This window comes from Bombus flavifrons, chromosome 3 (assembly GCF_040668555.2).
Source record: "Bombus flavifrons isolate JBK064 chromosome 3, iyBomFlav1_principal, whole genome shotgun sequence".
Taxonomy (NCBI): Eukaryota; Metazoa; Arthropoda; class Insecta; order Hymenoptera; family Apidae; genus Bombus; species Bombus flavifrons.
Genome location: NC_138444.1, coordinates 14,891,797 through 14,915,162, shown reverse-complemented (window position 1 = coordinate 14,915,162; position 23,366 = coordinate 14,891,797). Strand labels below are relative to the sequence as shown.

The 23,366-nt window shown below is 36.9% G+C and overlaps 1 protein-coding gene across 2 annotated transcripts in view; it reads right to left on the bottom strand.

Annotated features, from left to right (window-relative positions):
* The window catches only part of LOC138177818 (tRNA dimethylallyltransferase), a 116,569-nt gene that overhangs the window by 12,017 nt on the left and 81,186 nt on the right, over positions 1 to 23,366 (bottom strand). For both annotated transcript variants that reach the window (XM_069109023.1, XM_069109022.1), the window contains exon 5: positions 1,949 to 2,064. In XM_069109023.1, the coding sequence (XP_068965124.1) occupies positions 1,949 to 2,064 (116 nt within the window). The remainder of the gene's footprint in view (positions 1 to 1,948; positions 2,065 to 23,366) is intronic.

Below are 23,366 nucleotides of genomic sequence, written 5' to 3'. Positions count from 1 at the left end.
TCTTAGCGTATTCTGAAAAGATAATACAAACTTTAAACTCGATATTCCACTTGTCAAATACTGCGGATGCTTTTCGAATATCAATTCGTATTGTTGAATAATTAATACAGTTTTCGCAAGGTCGTAAGTAATTAAGAGGAATACATTTAAACCTCATAATTTTTGCTAATACGTTATACCAGCTTTATTTATTCGACATGTAACAGCTTTTAAGTAGCATCTCTTCACCTTCTGTTACCGTATGCAGAAAAAAATGTCATTTCTTATTTTTATGAGTATATATTAGCATATATTTCGAATTTTGAAACACATTCGCTTTTATTCTCGATTAATTTCACCGTGATATTCGGCAAGTCACAAAAACCATTCGCATAGCAATATTGCATCGTCTTTCAAACATACAATGATGCGCAAAAGTTTCCGATCAGATAGATCTCTCGCTTTATATTCCGAAAGTGATCATTTTTGGATTGTAAAGCGAAGAATCTTTCTTATCCAAAACTTTTACACTTCATTGTAGACAATGAGATATGTATATATTCGTACGAGAACAAGAAAATAACATCTTCTATATTATAATATTCGAATATTAATTTAATTCGAATAAAAATGCGCTGTTGTAAAAAGATCTGTTCTTACGTTTGAAACTCAATTAAAACCCAGGGAATCTCTTTGAAAAAAGCCGTCGAACCGCGAAAGGCGTTTGAGAATCGCTGCGTCGAATCAGCTCGGAACTTCCCAGATATCAAGAGATAAGGCGATTATCATTCAGTCGAGCCAGTATAATTCTTTCTTTCTTTTTCTTTTTTCGTTGTTCTATCGCGCGCGGTGCTCGTACACTGCCACGAAGGCCGGTATGTACTTACTTTTCCTCACGACTGGCTACTTCCTTTATTTTCTCTCGGGCATCCGGTCGACGCGCTCGCGATTTCCGGAAGCGAGTAAGGCGAGAGCCGTGCACCGCCAGACTTCATTCACAGAGGCTCTAGCGTGTTTCGTACGAATCACGTGCTCGCTATGCACACGTGATTCGTGAATTTCGAGCAGCGTGAAATACGCGTGTATCTCGAGACTACTCTCGATTCACAGACGATATTATTCTTTCCGTTACGATGGAGTTGAGACGAGAAGATGGAAGACTCCATCATGATGGGACGATGGAAGCCACTGTGGAGATGTTTCAAAGATGATATCGCTTAGAAAAATGGTGGTCTAAAATAGCTTTTCTTGCTTGGTTTTTTCTTTGATGAAGCGTAATTGACGAGTACGAGAGTTAATGAGTTGTTAAGGAGTGTATGCACGGGCAGATTGGGCTCTGGATGAAAAGTGTGGGGAACTAACAATAATTAATGGATCCTATGTGAATTTTTAAATTGCTTTGGGAACTTTCTGGCGTCTGTATTTGATGAATAAAACCTTTGGAAATTTCGTAACGGAGAATGAAGCGTACAAAAATGTGCAAACTAGTAAGAAGTTAGCGCTTCAAAGAGGATTTGCTACCTTCTTATGTGTTTAGCAGACTATAACATTAAACTATCTATTAAACAACTTGACACGATAGTACATTTTAAAACGAAATACACAACTCGTTTGTGCATGGAACATTTAGTAATTTTACTTTTCTAAGTTGTTTAACAATTTGAGAACGTTTGAAAGTCGCTAAACCACACGCAACCCCTTCAACGGCCCATTAAACAAACAACCTAAATTTTTAAACAGAAGTAATATCATTTGAAAATTCGAAACTTTTAATTAATCTGCTGCTCTAACGAGGGAAGCAGGCTTCGGTTGGGGAGAAAATTTTCAAGCGAACGGACTCGTCGAACGGTCTGGCGAGCATGGATCGGGGACTCAACGAAAACAGGAGAAAAACGAAGAATAAATCCTTGAACCGGCAGACCGGGATCGCGTGATATAAAGCACTTACTGATATAACTCGTGCACTTACGTGTTGGATTTAATCCGTTGCTCGTTGTATCTCTGATGAAAGTCAAGCAGTTCCTGCACCAGACCGGTCTCAACCATGGCGTCGACCCTGCTGTCCAATCGTTCCTCGAGGACTTTCTGCAACAATTTCGGAGAAACGGTTCTCGAATTAATTGACCGCAATTCAACAGCGTGTCATCTATATTAAGAAATGGCCACATTTATCGGCTACTTTCCAATTATTTCCAACTTGTATATTTCTTTTATTCGTTCCGACGTTTTCTACTTAACGTATTTCATTAATTTATCCTCGATAAGATTTCCTATTTGATCGACGTTGATGATCGTTATTTGCTTCTAGGAAGACGACATCCTCAAGAACATCGTTATTTTGTAATATTTTAACGATCGATTGTACGACTATAGATGAGTAACCTGTTCAAAGAAAAAAGTTGGATACTTTTTTTTATGAAAGGATATTAAAGAGTACTAAATGATTTTGTATTTTACGATACCGCTCTAAAAATGAAATGATAGCTCATTGGATAGGACTCGTCAAGTGTACGTAAACTTCGATAATTCTCGACTGAATAGAAGTAGTAAAAGAATGTAGAATAAAACTTCTCCCTTTATAGGCTCGTTTTAGGGGAAATAAGTTTAAACGTACTTAGTTTACGAATTAGGTCGATATAGATGGCGACAAATTTTCCAATCCGATTTTCGCAAAAATGAAGCATGGTGCAAAAACGTTTCATTTTATATTTTCGATTTAAACTTTTTACGTGGAATGATTCCTCTTTGAGATATATCTTGCATAAACTCTTTGTCGTTTAGCATATTTAAAAATAAATGAAGTCCTATAAGATATACATTATACGTTTATTTATATTTCTAAAATAATTTTTAAAAACCGAATACATTCATTGTATTATATATTTCTACATTTATCGGTTTGATACTAAAAAGATCTGTACAAAGATAAAAACCTTGATTTCACAAAAATGAAACACCTTTCTCTTCCGACTTGACAGTTTAACAAGCAAGCACGATCACATTTTAAAACACCAACGTATCCAACGCTTTCGTATAAATGTCACATTTTACACCCACGAATGCATCGGTGGCAATCGAATCTGTCAGAAGAAGCATCGTAGGTGTTCAGTTTCTTTGGAAACGTTTTCTACTTAGTTTCACACTTTCCAAACAGCCTTATCACGTGATCTCTTTGTAAAACTCAGTTTTCCTCTTTTTATCGATCTTCTAAAGGACTATTCTCTTCTTTTAAAAGATGTACTTTTCTGATAAATATGCAAATATAATTCTGAATCATAATTGAAAATTTGAAAAGTTCAGAATCATAAAAATTCAGGATATAAGACATCCAAAGTGGAAAAAAAATTCAAAATTATAACCCACACATACCTCCACGCCAAATTAAAATATCTTTGAAATTCAATTTAGATTCGCGTCATTTCCATTGAGGAAACCGTCACCGTGACTTGTTAAGGAGCAATTTGATATCAATGAAGCGCTTGGGTTAGTTCGAAGGCTAACTCGTGTCATTAGGAAAAGGAAAGGATAGACATCGTGGCCTTCGACAGGTTTTCAAATTGATCCTATCTCTTTCTCTCTTCCTCCTTCACGTTCTTTCCTATTTGATATGTACTCGCTAACTGCTAAAACGCGTTAGATAAGGTGTGTGTCCTCGAAATCCTGTTCGTGCAAAATCTGCGACTAGTAAGGTATGCCATATCGATGGCGATAAACCGTTTCGACGTGACTCGTTTCTCGACGTGTATCGCGTTAAAAGCGCTACGAAAAAAAGGAAAGGCGTCATTCATAAAAATATTCAACGGAGCTAAAATACGTCACACACTGCAGAGGCATCGGTGAAATTAATCGTTAGATAGTTCGGGGACCACTAACAAATTTTTTCCTTCGTGTAACACTTTTATCAACATTTGACCTCAATTTGTTTAATAAAAATTCTTTCGGTAATATTTATGAATATTTTATATGGTGAAATTTGCCAAATTCTTTTAAAATGATAAAAGGGAATATTTGCCGTAAAAATTTTCCACGATTACCTTCAGAATTCGGGAAGAGAAAAATTTTAGCTACTTTTGCGTATAATATTCTGAGTTTATAAAAATAATTGCTTGATTAAGCTTCTGCACGAGACATCCTAGATTATAAATCAATAATTTCCTAAATTGTACTCAACCGCTGAAATTATGCATTTTTTTTGCATTAAGGAGGATATAAGATTGGTATCCGAAAGTAAGCAGGAATAATGAAAAATTTATAGCTCTAGTATACCTTTTCTCATTATCATATTAAATACTAATTGCTTTTTAGTAACAAAAACGACTATTAAAAAGAACTGTAAAAAGATATATATACGTGTGTCAACTTTTATCTATGTATACATAAATAGGTATATTTACACGACACAGGGTTTTAAAAATTTAAATGTCTGTCAGAGAGTATACTCTTTTAACTTTACTCGTACCTTAATCTCGAGTATAAACTTCTTACAGTCGTAACCTGAGCGAGAAGCTGACGTCTACTTTTGGTAACGATCTTTTTCTCAAAATATGCTTAATTTCGCTAATTAACAGGTGTTTCGCGAGCCTTTAATATCGAATGCCACTCCGCGTAGTCGATCGTTTCATCACGTTTCACGATCGTTCGGACGGCAATTAAAAATGTTTTATCGGAACGAAGATAAAGTTAATAAAAAAAAAGGGGGGCTAAAAAAAGTATCGTATTTGCAAGTCGTAAATCGATATGACGGAATCGTCCTCGGACAGTTATAAATAATTTTATGACGTTATCTCAGTCTACCTTAAAACACGTCGAATATTTGATCAACCCGACCGGTCGCCGATTTCCCCTTTACTAAATATATATATAGTTTCGAAAGGCACACCGCTAAGGCGTCGATTAGAAATTCCGATAAAACAAGCAAAGCGAATTCGTACAAACGTTAGAAGGTATATAACAAGACGGACACGTTTTCACAAAACAGTTACACGAGACCGTGGAAAGTGTATGCTCCGAAAATTAGCACAGTCTTGTCGAAAGTAAACACATCTTTGGAAGTCATTTTTTCTCTGCGCGCCTTTCATTAGGCATAGAAAAAGATATTGTGCTTTCTGTACACTGTACGTCTATTCGAATATTTCTTTAATATTCGATTGAAATGTATCTAATTGAGAAACCTTCTGAAAAAAGCATTTCGTACGAAATAACGGTGAAATCGGGGTCGATTCAGCAAATCTTCCCTCTTCATCGTAAAAATCCAGCCCTTCATCTTTTTCCTTTTTTCCTTTCCTTCTTTTTTGTATTTCGTTTTTAATGGAAGACCATCTACATTGCGCGATGGTCATTAACGTTTCGTTGAAACGACAAGCTTCGATAATCAGATAAATACAGTGAATGTCAAATCGAGGTGGCTATTAATATTTTACTAAGAGCAATGATAGGTCTAAGATCGATTTCATTTCTTTCGGCCATACCGCTCGCCATTCCAACATCGAATAGCGTGTAATAACGGTTTTTAGCCGTCGAAGATAGCATAATACGCAATAGTATTGTAATTACAACAAACGCGTTTCCACACGCGACATTTTACAGACTCAAGGCGGAACGTTAAACACAGTCTAAATACGGTAAATAAATAAAACAGAATCGAGGATAACATTTATTTTCAGCATTTTCTTCTGATTTATGTTAAATATTAAACGAATAATTAATTATATTTAAATGAATTATTAATTAAATATATTCTCAGGTAATTTACAAATTTCGTACTAATTTGCAATTCTACACGACCGATATGATTTTGCTTAATTGGCTGAATAAATTAACGGTTTAATTTATTCTACTAATAATATAAAACATTAAGACAATATGGTAATAAAATTGAAAAAAAATTGTTTGAAACGGATAATATACAAAAATATTTCTTTCTAAATTCTATATAAAATAATATAAATTTAATAATACCAGAAGAAGGTAGAAAGAAACGAAAGCATAAGAAAATACGCCTCTTTAATCTGCAACGAACTCAAAAATATCCCAAATTGCAAAATTCGAAACTAAACGAGGAGAAATAGTAGAAAGGTAAAGAAGGGGAAAGCAGGTTTCTGTCCTAAAATGGCGGCAGTCGACAAGGCGTGCACGGGAAACGGCTCTTTGGACAGCGGCGAATCGTTCTCACGCTCGTTCACGGTTAAAACGCGACCTCCGCAACCCGTTTCGGGCCGCGTTCGCTTTAAATCGTATTTAAATGCCGACGGAGCTCGCGAGCTACACACGTGCGCCTCCACGGTTTCATTCATGGGCGGCTGCCGCGTCAATGACGCAAGATTCTCGCCAACTCGGACGAGTCGCTATTTGATGACCACACGGTACACGTATACGTGGGGCCAGACGTGGCTCGAACACGTTTCACTTATCGCATGGAACCGAACCAGCCTGTTTTCGTGACACCACGCTCCATGAGAAAGATGAGAAAGGGAAAAAGGAGAAATACAGGGGACGGAGACGAAGGAAGAGGACCAACGAACATGTTACGTGTAAGGGAGAAAGGATAGAGTGAAAGAAATACCAGGAGGAGGGTGATAAGATGCTGTGCTACGAGCAACGATCGCGAGAAATATTCGTTCGTGATATATAAAATGGTAATGGCTACTTGTACGTTAATTTAATAATTAATTTACTGCGTAGTAATTTACTATCTTGATAAGTAACGGTTGTATGTTAGGAATTTTAAATAAATAGTTTGGATAATTTTAGAAGTCGTAAGTGTAAATATGAATGTATTAACGGTAGCAATAACATAACAATTGTTACAACTGTATAAGCTTACTGACCAACCTACACGCGAGGATTAAAAAAAAAGGAAAAAGAGTGTGTGCGAGGGGTAGAAGGTTACGCTTTCATGAAAATTTGTAGCTGCCCAAAAAATGTGACACTGATGTGTGTTAATAACGGTCAGCTTGATGGATTTGATTCTCCTTCCGATCCTGCTGACTGCAGGGATTGGTAAATTGCCCCTTAGTGGATGATGGCTTAATCTCGCTTTATCGAAGGAAGTGAAAGCCGATTGTACGATCTTGCTTCGAATTCTGTCTAACTGTGAATAACGTGCAGACTTTTCTACTAATGGGAATCGACAAATTAAAGCTGAAAGAATTGTTCAAGTTAATTAGCTAATTTTTGAACATACGTATTTTGGATGGATTTGGATTAAAAGTAAAATACAAATAGTCTAAAAGTTGGTACGCTAAGATACATTATTTAAAAAAATCATTTCTAAGTATCTACTTCCAATATGTATTCTCACACATATATATGGAAACATATTTTAATTCCAAAAAATGTTTATTTAATCCTCCAATTAAATAAGTATGTACATGATATTTCGAAATTGTCCGTTCACTCTTTTCCAATGAATCAAGTATATAGGGTATTTTATTTTCTACCTCTAAATGAATATTCAAATTCCAGCAACCTTGACTGTTACGTAAACGTGTAAATGCATGAAAAATTTCGTACGCTATATACTAATCGAATTAATATCCTTTTCTAACCTTCAGGATACACTTTCTAACGTAAGATTACATAAATTAATACAAATGGTATAAATTTGAATATAACCTATCACACCGCTTTAAATAAGTAAACTTACACAAAATATAAAAAAGATACAATCGTCAAAACTAAATGATCTCAATAACAGACATTCGACAAAAAAAATTCTCACAGCATCTCGGCCATTCTGTCGACACCTTCCAATACCGCAATTGAGGAAACGAAACCGCGAACCATCCACACGGTTTACTACACCGTGACCCTATAACACGGTTCTTAGTACCTCGTCCTTAAAATAATTCGAATAGGAAACGCCACAGTCGAAATACTATGTCGTACAGTGAACAAAATTAAACAAACCGAATAGACAAATTTATCGCGCTATATTTTCGTGAATTTTCATATACATATCGTTTTCATTTTTCTATATATTTACAATTTTAGTAACTGATACAATGGGAACACACAAATATCTTAATATTTCATCAGTGTTTAACAATTAGATATTCAAATAATATTTTTTATAGCAACCTAATTACGACAGTCGTATCTCATTATAGCATTAATAAAGTTTCACGATATTTTATATAACATATACAATATTGACATACAAGTGGATCGAGCATAACATTTTCTATAATAATAAAATTTTTTCTATAAAATAATAAATATTCAAATACTTTCATGAGCCAGCGTATATCAAGCGTATGTCAAGCGTATGAGTGAATATATAATAGTATCGTTTATTTGAATAAGACCTCCAAACTTAGATATTTCCAACATTCTATTCATTGTTTATTATTGTTATTATTTTAAATTCATAAAATTGTCTACCGTGTTCCGGCGCCAAACGTTCAAATAAAACCTGCCACCGGACCACGTTGCTCACTATTCAATTATAGCTGCTGTCTACGCGAAGGTAGCCGTATCTCGTCCAGGAATAGTTTCTGAACGGTCTCTGTTAGGCAACGGAAACCAGCTACTAACTAGCAAGTAAAGTAGCGCGTGATGAATGGAACGAGAAGGAATCGCTGAATTTTAGGATTGCAGCGATAACAACGGCGTGTTTAATTCTCGATCGTCTTCGGTTCGAGAGCACGAAGGAACGCGGTTTACGTAATGCAAAGAGACGACTGATTCCTCCGGTTTCACCACCGCGGCTGACTGAAAGCGAAGGAACGGAGAGCTGAAACTAGAAAGCCTCGTGTGCTCGTCTAGTTGTCAGCCAAATCGGGCCAAGGTTCTTCCAGAAGAAACAGAAGAAGAAGACGAGGAGGAATGTGAGCGCGTGCGAATTTTCACGACCCTGTTCTTCGATTCTGCTCGCCTATGCCTCGTTCTAACGTTAGCCTCGTCTTAGAATGTAGAACTATAGCGTGCCAGTAGAAAGGTAGAACTTTTGCAAGACTTTTTGGCGAAACAGAAAATTCAAGCTCTAAGAAGTGTATTTCAGTTGAGGATATTGATCTACTAAAATTAAAACTAGCGATTAAGCTATAAAATTTGTGACAATGAAATATTATATATACATATATTAATATAGAAATCAATGACACAAATTGCGGGAGCGAAAAGAATAATTTGAAGAAGAAAAAAAAAATAATTTGGATGCCATAATGCTCTAGAATCCATTTACATGAGCCACTCACATTAGTCGTGGCTAGGCTAACGCTATGGACTTTCAACGTTTATCACCTTTACAGATTTAGAGGAAGAACAGGTAGTAGAAAATATATAGACCAGTTAAATTTAGCGATCTTTACTACTCTCATTTTTTTTCAATCCTTTTCTTTCTTTAACCATCGTCTAGTTTATGATCGTAGTTTTATCTTGCACCAGAGAGCTAAAATAAATTATTCTAGCACTTAGGATCTTCTTGCTAGAATCGTTCTTTTATTCTTTTTTCATTTCCTTTTGCATTTACATCGTTTACTACTTTAACTCCATCACTATAATATTTGATTCTTCAAAAATTACATAATAAATAATTATTTTGGCATTAAAATTAAGAGGGAATTTAGTTGATCAGCTTAACTTCAAAGTGATATTCTGGTATCAAAATCGCGTTAACGAAACAGTTTTTCCTTTCTCCGTGAAAAGGCCCACTAAATCATTGGTCACGGTCATTTTTTCCTCAAAGTTGCATTTTATTAGATGCAGGTTCGAGATACAAGAAGATTTATTGCTTCGGCACTGATTCTTCTGCAATCGTACCGACCTTCTCTTGCTTTCGATGATCCCGTCTGAAGGTGAAAAAGTCAATGGCTCCAGCAGGCTCTATTTGGTAAACATGCACGTGCTTCACGTGTACGCGTGGGCGTGAACGTACGATTCGTCTTTTGACGGCGAGACAGGTCCGCATTTCGCAGAAATCACGCGCTCGATGTCCGACCACGATAACGATTCAACCTTGACATTAGGATTTTTGCACAGTTAAACGTCGGGCCCATACTATCGAACAGCTGAGTTTGGACAAAAAATCGGCTGAAATGACAGAAGAAAAAACCGATCCCAGACGACCGCATTACGCATAGGATGTGAGTAATCGACCAGTTGAAATGGTAAATACAAGCATTAAAAGTGAAGACTTTCAGTTGAAATGGTCTCTACGCTGTATGATAATAAAAAATTCATCTCGTATATTAATAATTAGACGGTGGATATTTATACAAAATTTCTCTATATAATTTAAAAAGGAAGAACTTCGATAAAAAATTGTCTTACGTTCCAAATATTGTAAACAATCTAGTATTTTTACATCTTCAAATTTTTCACAAATGTATAAAAATCCATAGTCTTTAATTTATAATATTTCCTTTTCTTAAATGATGTACGATATGTAAAAATCTTATCTGTTTTATCAATCCTTTTCTATTTTACTGTGTTTGGTAATCTCAATTGCTAATGGTTTATTAATACAGCTAATCCAAACGTCAGACAAAATAAACCAAGCGACACGCTTCGTCTAGCCTGTACCGCCTGTACGTCATACGAACAAAACAGTTAGACCGCAGATCCTTTTTTCTCCCTTGTTCGTTTCTTTGATGTTTCGGGCGGCCGGTTAAAGATCGTTTTGAGAACCTTGGAGAAGATAAATGTGATGAATGGTGCGTATTAATGCGTGGCTATGTGTAATTAGGAGATTGGGTATTTAGAGCCTGAAGAGCTTACTAGATATCTTTGTAAACCGATATTTTGAAATAGAGAGCATTAAACGACTCGTTGATTGTTAAGCGTCCTTAAACATTTAAATGTAATTTTTTTAATTCTCAACACTCTACGCCGAAGAACAATAATCACACGCAGCGTTACACATGAAAGCCAAGAAAACGCTGGGATTCTAAACAAAAGCAGCGCGGACGAAACGTTTCATACCACAAACCGAATATCCGAACTTTTCTATAGAGAAGAGACGTGTTGCGTTGCGGCGACGTGTAATTTGCAGAAATGATTTTCGTGGAAAACCAGGGCATGCCCAGGGCGTTGGCGTGCGCTATTCGTGAGAACACCGGTCGATTCTCAGCTCGTCAAAAAACCGACGGCCAAAAAAAGCGTGGTAGAATGAAAGAGATACAAACGTATTCAGAAAAATTGCCAAGCCATCGAGAGCGCCTCCGGCCCCGTTGGTAAACACTCATGAGAGGTCGCGTACCGACTAAATTTGTACGCTAATGACACGCTTTCGGCTTGCGTTTCGTGCAGTAAATTCGATCGTCTTCACTTATTATCAAAATATCCGTCCGATAAATGCTAAACGTAGTAACCGATCGACGTGTCTTCGAGCACTTATTTGTCGGTACATCGCGTGAGATTCCAAATCGAACGGAATTATTGTCTGCTACGATGTTTACTTTCTGTATTCTTTGCCGCAACGAAATCGTCGAAATAATTTACGAATGAACATTGAGGATACTTTTATGTGTATGAACGTCGAATCGATTTCAGGTGTACCCAAATTTAATGGGCAATAAGTGGATAATGAAGTGTTATTTAAACTTTGCCTTGTAATAATGTATTTACGTGACTCGTAATATGGTATATGAATCGTGCATGACAAATAAGAGTCGCGTTTATAGGATGAATTATAGGCAAGTTTGACAAACAAGAATATTCTCCAATAAAAACTTAATCACTACGAATTTTGTATGGTAATTGAAACAGGAGTACCTAGCATGACTCACATGTGTCCACAATTTTATTCTGTTGTAACGTTACAAATAAATTCTTCAAATAATCAGGAGTATATTCGTTTGGACTGCCCGGTTCTCGTTTCAAATTTCATACTAAACAAGATTTCAATGAAAATGTTGACGATAATGAACTAAATTTATTCTAAACAAATTATGTTCTATTTAAAATATATTCTAAAGAATCCAAAAAAAAAGGAGGAAAAAATGTTAGAAATCGTACAAATTTATGGGCACAAATTACACAAAACGCTGATTAAAAAACATTCATTCCAAGAAAAAAGCATCGCACCTCTCCGATCAAGGCTTTAATTCCATTACTTCTGCCAGAATTTCCCATCCTTCACGTGCAAACACTCGTATTTAACCGAGACCCGCTCGATTACCCAAAGATTAAATAAGCTCACACACTTTTTCCCAGCGAGCTCGATCCAATCAACGAGACGCTTTAGGCAAAGAGAATGGAAACTACATTAGCTCAACGATCCCCTTTTCTTCTCGCCCCTATTGAATCAATTTAAGCAGCGACCAAAGCGTAACGCCGACGAAAAAGCAGAGCTGAACCGCAAATAATTATCGACAGCTTAATTATAGGACACAATCATGATACTTTTGCATTGAACTTTATTAATAACTATTATATATATATATATTATATATTAATTTCTTATACCTACACATATGTCTAAGAAAGTCGCTTGTTTAAAACTAAATTTAGCCTTCCAACATTTTTGTTTTTCGTATTAATGCGTGTTTGGAATAAGATTTTACAAAGATTGCCAACATTGCAAACTTTAATCTGTTAATTAGGGAGGACAAGTTAACTCGCCACTCGAAAGTAACTGCTTCTTCACTTACAAATCTTCTGTTATAATTTTTACTAACATTTCATGACGGTCACAAATAAATTAGAAGAACTAAGCTCAACCTATCAATTTTCTTTTATTAAATATTACTTTTACTCGTATATGATCTGTATATGATCCTGTTAACAAGTTGAAGAATGATTTCATTCGTTTGAGCAAAAGCCACGACAGGGGACTCCAACTTTCACAGACGAGCTGCTTAGCGAATCATCATCGGGAAACGAGAAAGCTCACGCAAAAACGAAAACAGGTGGTTTTCTATTCGAGTCGATAGGAATCTCTGTGAAATAAAGCAGACTAGGGAGAGATGGGTGATCTTAATGGCGTCCAGGCGAGACAGAATGAGAAGCACGCACCCGGGGACCTACCATGGGAATGCCTGGCCGCGTTCCCGGCGATGCACGTTGGCCAGGTTCTCTATTTTCGACGGCAGCTCGCTACGAAGCTGCCTAGCCACGCTGATTCCTCGATCAAAGAGGCGTTACAGAAAGGCCAGCATAAATTCGTGCGCGTGTATTCGTGGCAGAACTCACCTCGGTACCAGCCTTGGAATTATGCTCCTCTGCTCGAGCCGATTTTGTTTTAACGCTAGCACTGTCGACGACTAAAGCGTAAAAGACTTGCACCAAAGTAGAGACGAAATTATTACGAAGAAAGCAACATTTTCTCTCAACATTTTGCAAAGAATCACTCGAATCCCCAATTGTGAATTAGTGACACTTCGATGAAAAATTACGAACTATGGAGCTTTCTGGGAAAAGGGTCACAACATAAAACGATGAATTGGAGAGATCGCATCAAAAGCTTTAGTTTCAGTCTTTTAATACTAGCTACGTTCGAATTTTTAATTACAAGGACTCTTAAAGAACCGTGCTCTTTACAAAATAAAAACAAATTACATAATAATTCAATTGATCGAATACAAAATAATTGTAAAAATATAGGATTTCACGTAATTCCACATAATCCTAAACAGATGGATTTTTAGAAAATCTTAATTTTTGCTACTCTAGTAACTCTAGTAGTAAAAACGTATAGAAGTGGAAGAATTATATGCTTCATTCTCCGCACTTATTATAGGGATTGGATGGTAATGTTTGAAGAATTAAAAATTGTAAATTTTGCATGTACTATAGGAGAATACAGGGGTTAAAAGTGGATAGTTATTAGGAGAGGATTGAGAACCACTGTTTGAGTATGCTGAATACCGTTGGGGTCGTCTCATCGTTACTAAACTCGATTAGGCTGCCTCGAATTCCAAAACGATAATATTCGTGAACGATAATACACCATTGAAAGGGGTAAATATTTTGTGCTATGCACGGGATGAGATTAAAGAAGCGATCTTTGAAGTAACTGAAGCATGCTATTGAAATTATTGGGGAATGGAAATTAACTTCAACTCTCTGCATATAGAAATTTTAACATTGAAGGATCAGTTAGCATATAAATATTGAACAGTTCGTGTATCTTTTCTTTTTTTCTTTTTTTCTTTTTTTTTACTGTAAAAGGAATTGAAATAAAAATTTGAACAATCGCTTTCAAATGTGAAAATAATAGATAGAATATTTGCAACTAGTAAAAAATGAAAAATTATATTTTTACAATGAAGAGGTTAAGTTGAGAGAAACACTGACTTGAGTCGAAGGATTTCTCAATTCAAAGGATTATATTTAACATTTCTATTTTAGTATTCTTACGTTTCCTACGCTTTCCTGGAAAGATTTCTAAATATGTGCATGGTAATCTGCGGGAGAGTACTCTCGTGAATAAGGCAGACAAAGAAGAACTTCGGAACCCACTTGTTGCGATTTTTTTACAAGTCCACAACTATTGCCACATGTGTTCTTACGTTACCGCCAACAAAAAATTCATTCTCTCAGATTTCGTTTAACTCCATTAACATTTAAAAAATTTCTCATTTCCACCTTTAATATTTAAGAGATAACAATTTATCATAATTTCGCTAGTGCAAAATTAACGTGAACAGACCTTAATGTAAAAGAAATTTATAGAAATTATATTTTCTTCTTTACCGGCATATTAATTAACTAATTATTAATTGTCAAAATAAAAATTCATATAATTCCAAGTACTGATTGTGGTCGTCTGCAGAAAGCTATCCACTAACTCAATACGATAAATCTTAGTCAGCGAGATCAACGCAAGATTCGCTTTCATCTAATAACATCATGATATATCGTATTAAAACAAGAAGAAAAATACTAAGCAAATTTTTATCGCGGCAACGAATAGAAATATAAAGCAGAAAGGAAGTGAAAAGATTGCCGTGATACGTTTGATTATCGGTTGGTGTCTTTCTTTTCACAAACACCATCCAACCCGAAAGGGTTAAGAAAGAAGCCGCACCGAGGGTTCTTCAAATCAAAAGTACAGGATCAGTGAAATGAAGCGTTGGTGTCGTGAAGAATTTCTTAGGCTTCTCATAACCCTTTCTACGCTGGATTGTAAGGAAGAAAAACCGTAACTGTATACGTGACATTTTCGCTCACGAAGTATGTAATAAGCCCGTACACTTGTACGTTATACTTTGACTTAGCTTGAATGATAATACGAAGATAAGAAAATGGAAATTGACCGAATTTTTAATTCTATACGCTTCTACAGTTCAGTGTCAAACGCTATGAAAGTTTAGACTCATATCGAAGAGTCTATGATCTATTTTCGAGTAAAATATACTGTTATATATTATAAAAAATGAAATATACTATTCAACATGATCTTCATTTGACATCTCCAACAAACCTGTTTCTTCGCTTTCATTAAATCTATCGTCCATTTACGTAATACCGATTAAAGTTGTAACACGAAATATAATGAATACAAAAAGGATGTAAAATTCAGTCTGCAAATGATGAAGATTTATATACGATACGCAGAGAAACAATTATTTCGCCATCTGTATTGCGACAGTATCAAATATAAAACATACTGCCAATAATTCTCGACAGACACGAAACACTTTACTCCTCGATTCTACTCGCACAAAATCCTATTACAAATTCCACATGCTCACTACGATCAACAACGATTCGGATTCAACGAGAACAGAGGCAATAAAATAGATTTCACAGCGGTCTAACACACTTGGTCTGAAATAAAGTGGAACTATTCGGTAATAGTCTGCTACACGGGTCGCAACAAATTGCACATGGGTTGAAACTACGTACGGATTGACCTTTTCCTAAGACGAACCCAGCGTACCGAAACCTCGTCGTTCTGTAGATCGCTTAAATATGAACGGAAGTAGAACGTCTACATTGGGAATAGGCGAAATAAAGGTCTGCATTCCAGACACGGTTATTTTCTCTACGTATAGAAGGTAGTTAAATGCCCAACCCCGTTTACAGCATCGAGGGCGACAGCCGATAAAATGGCGCAATTACCACGATCGCCGCAAGAACGACTATGTTAGTTATGCTCCACCCAACCTGTTGGAACGTAGTGAAATTAACCAGTGGTTCGTTTTCAACGATTCCATTCCAGCTGCACCTTTATTCCAATCTCGATGTAAATTGAGTTATCAAAATCGCGACGATGAATTATTGCGGTTATCTCGCATCGTGGTCCTTGCTGTAGGTCAAGTACAGTCTCGGCTGTTTCAGCTGTAATTTATAAGAGCGAAAAAACGACGTCGGTTAGTGAATGGTTAGAAAGGGAATAGGGATAAAATGGTTTGAACGAACGAGGAAGTTTTAGAAGGTTTTATTTAAACTCGATTTTCTGGAGTGGGAAACGCGTCGATAGGAAAATTATATGTATTATCTTAAGTAGAATCATCCTCTCTTCAATTGTAGCTTGATTACAGGAACACCTTGTGCATACATTTGTATAGTTTTCAAGGATTGTCTTAAAACAGCTCGTTCCGAAAAGTTACTGATAAAGATGAATCAAACGAAGAATTTAAACATCGTGCAATGAAACTAAGAACATAAAATCTTAACCAATTAATCAAGAAAAGAAATTATTTAAAAAAAAAACTAAATTTTTAATATATTTCACGTTCTATAATAAATCTAATATACAACAATTAATTGAAAATATTTTTCGTGTTTACGAAACTAACATTATTCGAATTAGAATAACTTTTAACTACAAACATACGAACATTGGGGGGGAGGGATTGTAACTCAAAATTCCTGTTAGTTCGAAAACTTGCAATCGACAAGCGCGTCTCGAAATCCAATTCTAATCACCGTCAGCGATTCTATAATGGACGTTCGATCGCGAGAAAGACGTTTTGCTACCGCGCGTAATCCTTCACCTTGCCGATATGATAATCGTGCGACGTGAATTAAACTCGCTGCTTCTGTTTCAACGTGACGAATTATCGTCGTGCTATGAAACAGTCGTAGATCAAGCGTACAATTTTTAACGCCAAAGAACTCGTCGATAGTATTCGCTTTTTGAAGAATTTTACACGATACGGTAGAATTCATGAACTTCTGCCGCGGTAAAAGTGAAAGTTACTTGACCGTATAGAAAATAAAGTTTCTTACGCACTCTGGACCAAATTTATGAGATCATTTGGAATTTAATCGCATGTTATTTAAGATAATATTGTGCAATTAATATGATACCGTTGCACTAATAAATAATTTAGTACTTCGTATTTAAGTGTTTTAATGGTGGAATTATTCTGCTGTACAATCATTTTGCGTAATTACACCACTTTATATGTACCATATCTCAATAAAAATAACCTCTTTATAGAATATACGTTGACCTTTGTGATATATATGCTACTTACATAATTTTCCTTGTCCGATTTGAAGAGAAAGCTACTAATATTTCATGGAATTTCTCCAAAAGCCAGAAACCTAGACGATCATCAATCTCAGCATATTTATCGCGTACCAAAGCCAGAAATCACCCCGTCCACGTGACACGTGTTTCCATTCAGCGTCGCGACGTCGAATCAATTACAGACAGAGCTCGGAAAATGGCGGCAGCTCCGCGTCAGATCGTTCGATTTCCTGTCAATTGACAGGGTATCCCGTCGAGTGACAGAAATATAGGTCATCGAGTAGAGTGTCTGGTATCGTAGCCAAGAGAAAATCGAAATCCAATCTGGACGAACGCGTCGCGACCGGCGAAATCGATGCTCCTTTCCGCGGCTAGGTGTCACTTGTTCCATCTTCTGCTGGATTTTATTGCTCGTGTACCTCGTCAGTCAGTATCTAACGGCCACCGGTGGTTTTAGACGGCACGGCTTGTATGGTATTTCCGTCAAGTCGCGTTCGAAGGCCAGAGAAACGCAGGGGAGAAGGGAGCACACGACTCGAAGGCAAGGAGCTTTTTATTCAACAGTCGAATTCGCATCGCGAGAACTCATGAAAGTGAAAGCGAAACGCACCATGGGAACGGATGAGAGTTTCATCGGTCCCTTTTCTTCGTTGCTTTTCCTTCTGTTGTGTCCGCTCCCCCTTTTTCTCCTCTTTTCTGCTTTACTTTAAGATGGATGGGGAATCGATACTCGTACATAGTTGGCAGTTTTGTTATATCGAGGTAATATGGCCGCGTTTTGTTAGTGTAGTATTACTGGGATTGGCTGGATGATCAATGTAACTGATATTGGTACTGGTACGGAGTTGATATGTTGGCAAAGAATAAATTGCGAGACGGGGTGAAACGTAAAAAGAAAATATACGCGAACGAAATGAACTAACGTAAATGAAAAGGGTATTATAATTGTTTATTACTTATATATATATTAAAATTTCAAAAATTAAATTTAAATTATATTTACTATTATATTATAAATTTATATTATTTATTTTATGTCGTCAGTGATTACTTATGAGTTTCGAAACAAAAATTCATCGTAAAAGTTGCTGAAGGTACGAAATATTAAATACTTTGAAGAAGTTTATGTCGAATCTTAGCATAGTTGAACGTTGATTTGTAGACTTCATTAAAAACTAAAAATATTTTTTGAGGAATGAACCGTGAGAATTGCTAAAGACATAAAATTAATATTTTGAAGAAACTTGTAGGTAGAATGGTTGAATGTTAATTTGTAGAAATAGATACTAGCAATATTCCATTACGAAATACAATAAATCAAGGAGAAAGCCACAGAATGCAATATAATATTTATAATATTGTTTATAAAGGGATTATCGAAAATAATAGACAGCAAACTGAAATGTAATATTTCAAATACGACTAAGCCTAGCCTAAGGATTACTCATCATTTGGCACAACTAAGAGGGTAATGGACAAATAGATTTCGCATGAGTTAAACGACGCGTGCAGAAGTCTAGACGAGTGGAAGCTGATACTTCGTTATTTCAAACAACTAAATAGAACACTGATCAAGTTATTTCGCAAAATTCAAATATTTCGAGAAATCAGATACGTAATGCAAGAACGATCGTGTATCAAATAATTTCTATGCTATTTATCCTGGACTATCGGTTACGCAATTTACGGCTACTTTCTCTGAGTTACGACGTCTAATTGAGTGGCAATTATTTACGGTTGGAAAGTTCAATAAGTGCAGTAAATACTGATGAAAGAAATAAGTAACAGCAGAGAGAAATGTTATATTTATATAAGGAGGTCCGTACATACTCTGTAGTTGAACAATTTTCAAATTATATAAACTTCTTTAACATAAGCTGAAAGTCAACATTGGAATAAAAGCAGAATCTATATTGTGTTACACTACGTAATCATGAAACTATTTCAATAATTATAAATAAATAAATCATATAAAGCTGTAACAAAAGCCAAATTATATTGTCATCATCTAATTATAACCAAGTCATAGACTTAATTCAAATTACAATTCACGCTATAAAATTAATTGGAATCAGATATCGAACAGAAGAATCTTCGTATTAATGATATCTTCGTATCTGACATCTTCCTGCTAATTTTAAACTTCGGAGAGACGACACTTTAAGAGATTAACCAAATATGTCTTCCTTTATGGCCATATCATCACAGTAACCCCGACAATTCATTTCACTTAATTTACGCTCATTTTAATATCCAAAACCGTAACTACCCTGCTGTCCCATAATCTAAAACTACGTTTCCATCCAATTCGTAAAGAACTAGCGAATAAAAGAGGATCGCTAAACTAGCCATCTCCATTAGCAGACTAAAAGCTTTAATGGAGACGTCAGATCGAAAGTAACAGGTTCATGAGCGTCGAAGAAACGGCGCCGGTCGTAGCCCTTATAATTGCTTTATTAATAGTAACGTAGTCCGCTTTAAGAGCTCGTTCGCGCATTCGTTCCTCGTGGGAGGCTGATCTATATTTAAGAGGCGCCTTTCACGCCCGATTTTCAAAGCGAAACGCGAGCAAAATCTCTCTCGTTTCGTAGCGCGGACACACGTTGATTTCCCTATCGTCCGCTTCCCGGATTTTGAGGTATGGTTGTCGAAAACACTATTTCCGGGATGATTCTCCAAGAAACCGCGATAAAGTGGCGCGAACGATCACTCGGTCGTCCAAAGTTCTCTGTAGTTCGTCAGAAGACCCATGTGGTCGTTGGTCCAGTCGCTCGAACTAGAACTTTGAACAGCTCGGATGGTTTCTCGCTGAACGTTGCTCAGGCAAATTGCCATGACAAAAATTATGTGCTTGTTTCGTGGAATTTTCTCTATTTCAAAAAATATCGATATTGATAATGTAAGTAATTATTTTCAACATACAAGAAGAAACCTAATTCCTAATAAATAGAAGAAGAAACGTAATTCCAAGAAACTTGAAAATCAGGAAAATGATGGTATCGAAATTATAATTTCAAAAAATTCAGAAAAATTTCCTCGTTAAAAAAACATCGTAGGAAACCATCATTCGTATCATATTAGAAGATGTAGCAAAGACATCGAAATTACATATCGCTGATACAATCTAATCTAATACACGTATCAGATTCTAACAGCTATCATTCCAGAAATCACCGACAGCTTCTATCTGTTTAAAAATCAACTATTAGACACTGAGATCATGCAAACGAGATTAACATAACCTTCTACATATCATCCACAAACGCGTCGTTAAAGCTTCTTTGAAATCTTTCGTATCCGCTTCGTGTCTCTATCGTCGTAATTTCTTTGTCGCCGTCGTAACTTCACTGAGAAGTTGATTGCAAAAATAAGCGACGTTTCTCAGACTTTTTGACGACGACCGCGTAAAACGACATCGCCGAAGAAGCACATGACACGAGTTTAATATACGTCCTGACGTATATTTACGGCCCTGTATTTACGGGTGTTAAGAGCGGTCCACGTCCAATGAAACGCTCCTGCGACAGAGGAAACGAGCGGCCGAAACGTATTTTTCTCTGCCTGTGAAAGAGCACAAGGAATTGAGCGAAAAGTTATGATCAAAGTGTGCGTAATGGAGTAGGGGGATGTCATAGACCAGTGTCTCTCAATATTTGTCGAGCTGCAATCCTCCTTTATTACACAATATTCAAATAACCTGCGATGCGTCTCTTTGGAGAACAATGTGTGAAAATACAGAAATACAGAAAATAAATACAGAAAATATATTAGTCCGATAAATGAATTTGTAATATATGATACATAATTTTTCGAAACTCATGACGTACGACTTGAAAGTGGCTAAACAACTTATCGAAATTCATATATGTATTTCGATAACGTTCGCAACGCAGAAAGAGTTGTCCTCTAATTTAAACGATGCATTTTCTGAATGAACCAAGCGGTCATAGGGTCCATATTAGCAAGCAATTTGTACCACGGAGCGGTTACGTGCGCCGGCACAGTGTGACAAATACCCAGTGTCGCTAAAATAAAACCGGTAGTTTGCGAGGGCGTGACGTCGCGTCGCCGGCAGGAAGTGACAACATATCCTCGCTGCGTATCGCCAGGAGCGAGCAAACGCGTATATAAACGGAGCGACAGGTGGTATTCACGTGGTGTCACCGGAGATTTCATTTTATATCGAAACAACACTTCTAGTGCATGAACAATCGAAACTGTGGTAACCGACGTTAAAGAGGAAAACTCTTCCGATGAAATCGATCGGCTGCGTGTAATTTTAATTCTTTAACACGGTAACAGATTGGCTGCCACGCGAATTTGTTGTTTCTATGAGTCATAATATTCAATTTTGTAAAATATTATATTACAATAGAAGTTATTAATTGCTGAATTTTTCATTTGTGTCTTTGTAACACGTATGTTGTACCTGCCGTAAAAATAAATTACATTTCGCCACTGCGATTGTACGTGTTTCACAAATAGTTGATTTCATGAATCAGAACTGTAATCGCAAAGAACATAAAAATTTACTGTGGATATAACTTGCCTTTATCGCACTTGGTTCATGGTCCGCGCCCTGAATGTGATTTGATAGCGTGAGGCACGGGGTTAAGCCAGGGAGGATTTTTACAAACGTAGATAATGTTCGTTACTGATATGTAGTTTTATGAAAAGATTACTCGGTTCCGGTGCCTCGATATTGGGGAGCGAGATATTTAAGTGAAACTATCGATGGTATTCTATATTTCACTAGCTAATGTCGTACATGTAATACGTACATTGATAAATAGTGTTTCTTGAAAGTAACTTAATCGAATCATAAATGAAAGCAAAATAAAATAGAACACCAAATCCGTAGAAAAATATTTCACGCCTCTCTAAAGTACATCATAATTAACGTTAGCTAGACAAACAATTATTTTATTCCATTCGATAACAAACAACAAATGATTAAACATAAATGACATTCACTAACGAATATCTTCGTTAATATATCCATTCCAAATAACACGTATGACACTAAAATCCCATTTTCCCAAAATCTTATTCCAATTACAAAAGAGAAAGGAACCACAACACCAAAATACGTATTCATGCTCCGTTAACCCTTAACCTACATACGAGCACCCATGTAAACGACGCCCCATCCAGGCGCTCCCTCATTTAAACACCGTGCAACAACCTGTTCAAAGCCGAACCACGAGTCCCAACAACCTGCTATACACTCCCTAGCCGTACATCAAAGGCAAAAATCTCGAACGACTGACATGGCTGGCGCGATCAATCTCCGAGCTAGGTCTTAATTATCACCGAATTAGTCAGCTTCTTCGAACGACTAACGGTCCAACGTTATCGTTGATTAGCGATCGAGACGCTGAGTTCGCGGGCAAAAATACGTGGAACCCCCCGGATTCGTGCAAGCTGTCGTTCGCAGGAAGTGACGACACATCCTCGGCATGTGTCTCAGGAACGCGTATACGTGTGCACGAAACGCGGCAGCTGTCGTCCAAGTGGCATTCCCCCGTTCAAAGCTTTAAAGTTGCGATTCTCTTCGCGTGCGATCGCACGCAATGAGCGAGCAAGAAGAGTCCTCGAGTCAGGAAGGAACGAGACGATGGTCGGTCGAACAAACATTCTACCACTGGCAGAGAAAGGGAAATGGCGGGAACGTTGGAACGAAAGGAAACACGATGGCGAAGAAGAAGAAGCATATAGAAGAAGAAGGGGAAAGAGGTGGTTGGCGGTCGAAGTCGGCGTGGCATCGCCAGATGCGCGGCACATTTTAATTAACGCCCAGACATCCTCCGAGACGGGTGACCCCGAGCTCAGGGCCATCCGATGACCCTTTTCCCAACTATCTCTCTCGCTCGAGTCCTGGGGAACGGATAACAGGAAGCGGCCTTCCCCCTTTTCGCCTCGAGGAATAAGATTCGCTGGGCTGGCTTCTCGCGATAATGCCTTCGTGATAACTATTAACGCGCCTCTTCCTCGATGCCAACCGAGAATATCAAAACGG